This window comes from Pinus tabuliformis, chromosome 1_1 (assembly GCF_031772625.1).
Source record: "Pinus tabuliformis cultivar Carrire ecotype Pingquan chromosome 1_1, CPIR1, whole genome shotgun sequence".
Lineage (NCBI taxonomy): Eukaryota > Viridiplantae > Streptophyta > Pinopsida > Pinales > Pinaceae > Pinus > Pinus tabuliformis.
In genome coordinates, this window is record NC_142297.1 from 536909007 (window position 1) to 536916769 (window position 7763).

A 7763-nucleotide genomic window follows, 5' to 3' on the forward strand; every position below is an offset into this window, starting at 1 on the left:
TCGTGGAATTATTGGCATGTGGAGAGAACACAACAATTTTTAATCTATTAAGGAATTTTGTTACAAAGAACTAGAGCGACAAGTATGAACGGAGATGCTCATGATGCAGTACAAGAACTAAAAAGGAAAAGGAGGGCCTAGTAGATTTTGACTTCGGAGAATAAGTTGATCATTTATAACACAACATCAAATATACAAACATAGGATGATGATTCAAGGGTCAGCGAAACCACTTTGATAAAAAATGCTAGGGTTGAGGAAGAAATGCATACAGCTCAAGCATATGGTTAGTGAGCCTTTTAGAATATGGTGTAAGAATTGGTACTATCGGTTGTTAACACAACCGATAAGGATGGAGAAATTGAGTAACAACATTTATTTTTTATAGATTTATATGAAAATTTAAGCGATAATGATTTCTCACTTTCCTAATTTATTTATTTTTAAAATTTTGTATGTATTTTAAAGTTTTTTATTAATAAGTACTTATGTTAGAATTTCTTCATACAAAGGGTATACGTTAAAAACATTTGTTTTTTCGGTAGGAAGAATAAAAGAGGAGATTTTATTTTGAATATGTTAATTTTTTTATAAAAAAAAATTATGTAAAATTAATGAATAAATAAGTGAATTAGTATGATGGTTATTTTTTAAAGTATAATTTTTGATTTTGGAAATTTTACGGGATTTTAAATGGACGATGGTTGAGGCACTCTTTGATGTGATGTTACATTCCTTGCCCAGATGTTCTAGGATCACCATAGTTTTGATGGATTAGAAGGTTATGAAGATTGATATTATGACAAATATTTTGAAATTGAGGTCTAATATGAGTATTTCGAAGACATTTTTATTTTTCATCTTCATCCTTCTTAATGCTATAAGGATGAGAGATTTTTCCAATCCATGGTGCTTTGGAAATTGTATAATACCTACTTTCACTATAGAGCTTTTGAGAATCAAATTTTATTTTAATAATGTCCATACTCTTATTTATGCTAGTCAAAATAAATAGATACTTTTAATTTTATAAGTCAAAGTTAATCATCTTTTCATCATATTTTAATTTTCTTTTATCCTTACAATTTAATTTCTTCTTAACTTTTGATTTTATAATATTTTATTATTGTCTAAATTTTTCTTTATTCCTAATAATTTAATCAAAATTTAATAATTGCACATTGTAATTGCTTTGTCCAATTTAATAAAAAATATTTTCGTTAAAATTTAGATAATTTTTAATTAAATTAAATTAACATCCTTTATCTATAAATAAATATTTAATTACCGAACACACAATATTCATATTTTTAAATTATAATTGAATTTTCATAATGTAAAACCTAATAATCGATTAATATAATTACATGTAAGTCTAAATACTTTGTATACCATATTCCTCTAGTATATCCCAAACTTACATAACATGTATTACTTTACGTTAAAATACTTATTGATTCCTCTGCTCGTGAGTGCATCTTGTTTCCCACATGGCCTTAGCATCTAGCAAGCCGTTTCAATTGATGATGGTAAAATAATAAATACTATTATGGTCATCGAACATATATTCCTGCCGGGCCCTCTTATTCAATGGAGATTCCTACGCCCTAACAATAGTGGAATAATTTTGATTTGTCTTATCTATTTTATAATCACAGATTGCGTGACCAACTAACCCTTTTTACGCTGACAGCCTACTGATTTGCTGACAACCTCATTCTTATGATAAATACAGTTGACAAAGGCCGTATGCACCTTGGAAACAACGGGAGACATTTTTTCATGGGAATAGAGTAGCCATATTCAGCATTGCAAATTCCATCAGCAACATTTTCATGGGAATAGAGTAGCCATATTCAGCATTGCAAATTCCATCTTCCTGTTGCTGCTGGAACCAATGCGGACGAATGCCAAAGTCATCGATGAGTAAGCCGGAGCTCTTATTGACAACAGCAGGGTCTCTTCCAGAAGATTTGGAAGGTTTACCCTCTCCCACATAACCGTCGATCAGATGAAGATATACCTCTAAATTGTGCGCGTTAGCAACACTGCAGGTATGTTCAGAAAAGGGGAGTTTTTGTTATCCTAAACAACTTCGACCCTCGCATGAAAATATGTCCAGGGAAGCCAATTCAACAATTTTCTGAACCATCCCCATGAACTCTCATTCACAACAAGTCCACGAAATTTGGGAACAATATCGTTCTTATTCACCAAACGAAGCACCTTAACGCCAAGTTCATCCATTTTTTGGGCGAATGCTAGATTCCCTACGCGCGGAGAGGCGAATGCAAACACAGTAACAGGTATAGGGCGTGCTGGTGAATGTAAGTTCAGAATTTGCTTAACGTCATATGCGCATAAGGTTGCGAGAGCAACTCCTAAACTGTGCCCAGTCAAAGTAACACTCAAGGCCTCGTCATTTTATCTATCTAAGAGTCTTATAATTTCTGAACGAACAGTCTCTCCTGTAGAAAAATAACAGTTCAGAGATCCCTTCTCTACTCGGACGCCCTTGTCGTTTAGACCATTAGTAGTTGAGAATCGAGCAGGAACTAAAAAATCTGTGATATCTTGTATCCATTCTTGACATGTTTGGGTTCCTCTCCACGCTATTATAATATCTCTCCGGCCCGCTCTTCGTATTTGTTGAGCATCTGTGCAGACCGCAATTAAGGCAATGCAAATTGGTTGCTCTATCTGCCTCCCAAATATAATATCAGTCTCAGCTTGCAAATTACCGGCCACGTTACAGTTACTATAAAATAATTCATCAGGGCTGTATTTACACCCACCATAATAACTCATGCAAGGTTTACTATCGAATGCATCATAGCATAACTGTGCGTAATCACCTTATCTAAGTATCTCTGCTTTCAAAACTGGATTCATTGGATCTAATAACCCATTCCACCAGTTTGCTTCTTGGATATCTTGCCACATATCGGCAAGCAGTCCCGTGTGATGAATCCCACTTGAACAGCCAGCGATTGATTTTGGTGCCCGGAATTCTTGATGCAGCTGATTACCTTCGAAGCTTACCCTCATCCTATCGCATTCTAAACATATATCGCATTCTAAACAATTTCTGAACATCCTTCGTCATCTTTTCTGATTGTAGCGATAGCATATCTAAGATTTCTGAATTGCAATGTCGTGATCAAGTGAAGAGCAGGGGGGCTAACCAGGGCTTAGCTTCACCAGTTTTACGTACTAAAGAGATTTGCAATGTTATGTGCAAGTACGTATCTTTCCATAGATTATGTGGCTTTATATAACACAGATCAGAGCGTGGTGCTGTGTGGATATGATAATTTGCAGAAACACGCACGTTTGACTTTGAATTTGTAAAATTTGACATGGTCGGATAAGCATAAGAATTCTCTGCGATCTGCCGATACTAAATTAACTGCAAATTCCTGGCTTCAACAAAATATCACGAATTGTTCAAACGTACGGACGTATGATTTACATATTTCTCATCATCCTTGAAGGTTGCCAGAAAATTTGGGGTTCCACCTCTGTCATGTCATTGGACAAATTGTTTGGTGGGAGATCGTTCGATTTAGTCCGGCACGTGCATGTCCGGCAGCGCCGAGCTTATCTCGATTGCAGGTTGTTTGGGCTTGTTGACGTGGCCAGATGGCCCCCTCTCATCTCCGTTGCCATCCGGTTACATAAACAGGGCAACCCGTCTCTGCGAAAGTCGGAAAACTAGCAATCACTTCACATCCTTATCCATCTGTATCCATATTGCTAGGGGCTCACCCGGACTGACGAGAACGAGCAGTCATTAAAATTCTGTAGATAGGATGGCTAACGCAGTCCTTCCTATTTGAATTTTGAACGCCCATGCAGAGTTCTTTATGCATACGCTGTTGGGGATTTTTCTGATAAAATCCCAAAAACAAACAAACTGAACACACACAGAGACAATGCTCTGTTTCCTTTGCTCCACATGATTTTTTGTGTACAGGGAAGCTTAAAAAAATGACTGAGAACAGAGTATTACACCACCATAAAAAGATTTCTATTCATTAAAATATAATACCTGATACATATTCATCCTCTTTCACTAAGAGGGATTTACCAAAAATAACTTTCAGCCAACAAAAATAAAACTCTGTCTCCTACACTGCTGGTGTGTAAAAACCCATTTTTATTTACTGCTGTAAAACCCTTTTACATTACTATTGTAACACTATTTTTACATATGCAGTAAAATTTAACATTACATTCACAAAAAAAAACTTTAATCACACCATATGATTCTTCATTCGTTTGCTTCCCCTTTGTTTGGACAACACCCAAAATACATTTCAACCTCTGTTCTTTTGTTTCACATTAAAAGAAATTACAGAAACATATGCTCTCCCTGTTTTTCTTTATGCATTGTTGTGCAATAATCTTGCTTCACCACAGGTCAACAAAAGGACATACAATTACCATATGGGCTCCCCTGTTCTTCGCGGATAGCACTGCTGTGCATTATCCATCCTCTCTCACACTACACGCTTTACATTACAATGAGCATCCTCTCTCACACTACACGCTTTACATTACAATGAGCAACTGGTTTTTTTTATGCACTGCTGTGCATTTCAATAACGATGGACCTTTTGTAATTTCTATTCGCACAGCTGTGCAAACCCCCTTTTTTTTTACAGACACGAGTTTTTTTTGCGTATTACAAAAATGGTCAACACACAGAGCACGTTTCGTTTGGCTCATTATATATATAAAACATTTTTACAAAACATATACAAAATCATTTTAAATATATGTTGGCTTGCCCATACCTCCGTGTAATTGAAATTTAATGTTCTGCCAAAACTTACGAACCAGGTTTAAATTCCATTTAATTCCCTTTGCAGATAGGACCGACAGTCAGACTCAAACGTTTGATTTACTCCACGCAATGCATTTAATTGCTCGCTCGTATGCAGGTTTGAGGCAATCGACGGCGGAGAACAATGAAGTGAATCAGACGGTGGACAAAGATTTCGGGAGGCTCCTTTGTGCTGAACATTAGCGTCCGAAAAGTCAGTTCTGCTGACGTATGTAGAGGACCATGTGGCTGCATTACATTGTATCGGAGTCCACTGTCCGGAAACAGCCAAATGACCAAAGGCGGTCCGATAGCTTTAAGTGGTTTTGCTTAGGCGGTTTTCGGCGTTGTACAAACGAATGGACGCGGTTGAAATTACATTTTCAACACTCCCCTTTAATTTCAACTGTTGGGCATTCTGTCATACCCAAACACTTCCTCACATAGAGGGATTCACCAACACTGTTGTTACAAAGACATCTTCCTCACATAGAGGGATTCACCAACTGTTGTTACAAAAATATCTTCCTCACATAGAGGGATTCACCAACTGCTGTTACAAAAATATCTTCCTCACATAGAGGGATTCACCAACACTGCTTCACATGCAGTTCCACAAACAATCAAAGTTGTCTTCCTCTTAACAGAGGGATTTACCTGAGACTGTGCTAAAGAGCACCTTCCTCTTGACAGAGGGATTCACCTGAGACTATGCTGAAGAGCACCTTCCTCTTGACAGAGGGATTCACCAGTATATGCTGAAAAGCATCTTCCTCTTGACTGAGGGATTCACCATCACACTGTGCTGAAAAGCACCTTCCTCTTTAACAGAAGGTTTCACCAAATGACTGTGCTGAAAAAGTACCTTCCTCTTTAACAGAGGGATTCAACAAGAACTTCACTTCCTCTCACAGAGGGATTACAACCAGACACTGCTTTAGATGCAGTTCCAAAACAACCAAAAATATTACTCTGTTTTCTTCCTGAGATTTTACACTGCTGATGTGTAAAAATCTCATTTACATTAACTGCTGTAAAAACAGAGTTTTGCTTATACTGCTGTAATAAAAATATTTACTTACATTTACTGCTGTAAATAAAAATCCTCTTGCTTCATTCACCTTTTCACTGATGTGTAAAAACACATTTCTTCATTCTCACTTCTCTGGTTTCATTTTCTTTGCACTGTTGTGCTTCACCTTCTTGCCATCACACTGCTGCCTTTTTCTTATGCACTGCTGTCCATACCCATAACCATAGAGTCTGTCTCCCCTGAGTTTTTACTCGCTGCTGCGTTGCCTCTGCAATTTGCACTGCTGTGCGTATTTCATTTCATCACACTGTTGTGCCCATACACTAACTCTTTACTCTGCATTACTTGCATATAAAAAGAAATCATCCTCACGATGTTGCGCTTCATTCTCCACACAAAAAAAAATTAACACGGGCTGCCCCTGTTCCTTTTTACACCCTTGCTTCACACAATCTTCGTCTTCATTTTTTTTATTTACACAATGCACTGCTGTGCAATTCCTTTCGTTTTTCTGCTGCCACACACATTCTTAATCATCCCCATGTGCATTAAAATATACGCTGCCCCTGTTTGTCTTTATGCACTTCTGTGCATATTGCGTTGCATATGTGATAAAAAAAAAATTACATTTTTCAACACCGCTGCATATTACATTTCAGAGGGATTAACAAAAAGATTTCAATTGTGCTCTGCTGCGCTGCAATACATCCTCCATGCAGTCTCCATGCCCTGCAGACTTTTCTTCTCTGCTTTTATGGCAGATTTAATTCCATATCTCTCCCCTATAACAAGATCTTCATCAAAGAATGACTGTTAATAGAGTTCAGCAATTATGATAAAAAATACAGGCTCCCCTTAACTGTATGCATCATCTTCTTTCAACAAAGTTTTATCAAAAGAAACTTAGATCAACTAGGGAGCTCAAGGGGCTTTCAGACTGTATTTCCATCCTTCTCCATACTTGTGTAACTTTCTTCTTTTGCATGGGTCTAGCTTGTGTAAGAGCCCATGTTAAGTTACAATCACGTGCCATATGCCCAATGTTATGACACTTAAAACATTCTACATTATTCATGAATAAAAATTCATGATTTCTTCTTGTAAAATTATTTCTTGGAGATTGTCGGAGACTACAACATCTATCTCTATGAAATGCTCTACAGTCTTTTGCCATATGACCAAAGTTTGAACAAGAATAACAATAGCCAAAAAATGAACTTTGGTACCTGTGAGATGGAGATTTCCTTGATGTACCTCTGAAGCTTTGCTGCCTTGAGATCCTTTGATGATAACCATCGCCTCTTGCCTCTTTGACATCAGCTACATTTCTTCTTGTAGCTGGTTTTCTGCTTGGAGTAGGATTTCTTCTATTGTACCCAAGTCCTGACTTATCAGATGGAGATCTGTGATAGCTGAGCATCTCATCCAAAGCTTGAGAGCTATTCATGATTTTGTTCATCCCTTCAACCTTTTTCCTGAGGAGGACAATCTCTTCTAACAATCTTTCACGCTCATTATTCTTCTTTGTAAGTTGTTCCTCAGTTTCTTCCTTGCTACGAGTAGCTTCAGCTGCTGCTATTTTAAGAGAGATGATATCTGTCTTCATTTTGGAGATTTCTGCTTGACTGCTCTCCATTTTCTTTTCAGCTCCTTGTGCTTGCTTCCTGGCTTATTGTAATTCAGACTTAAGGGAGGAGACCTCTACCTTGTACTGTCCAATCTCTTCTACAAGCTTGTTCACTCTTTTGTGCCTTTGTTCAAGTTGACTTGTCAAGGCGTCTTCCTGCTTCTTTGCTCTATTCAACTGATTTGTCATGGATATGACTTCTTCATGATGCTTCTTTTTGCTTTGATCAAGTTCTTTCTTAAGCTTGGCAAGCTCTTCATCCCTTTCTTTTACTT

At 37.2% G+C, this 7763-nt stretch overlaps 1 protein-coding gene across 1 annotated transcript; it reads right to left on the minus strand.

The window, feature by feature from the left end:
- Positions 1-1780: 1780 nt before the first annotated feature.
- Positions 1781-3048, minus strand: LOC149214164 (phospholipase A1-Igamma2, chloroplastic-like). Its single transcript, XM_089389312.1, has 4 exons — positions 2906-3048; positions 2484-2779; positions 2150-2318; positions 1781-2048 (listed from the first exon to the last, which is right to left on the minus strand). The coding sequence occupies exons 1-4, from the start codon at positions 3046-3048 to the stop codon at positions 1781-1783; spliced, it is 876 nt and encodes a 291-aa protein (XP_089245438.1).
- Positions 3049-7763: the final 4715 nt, after the last annotated feature.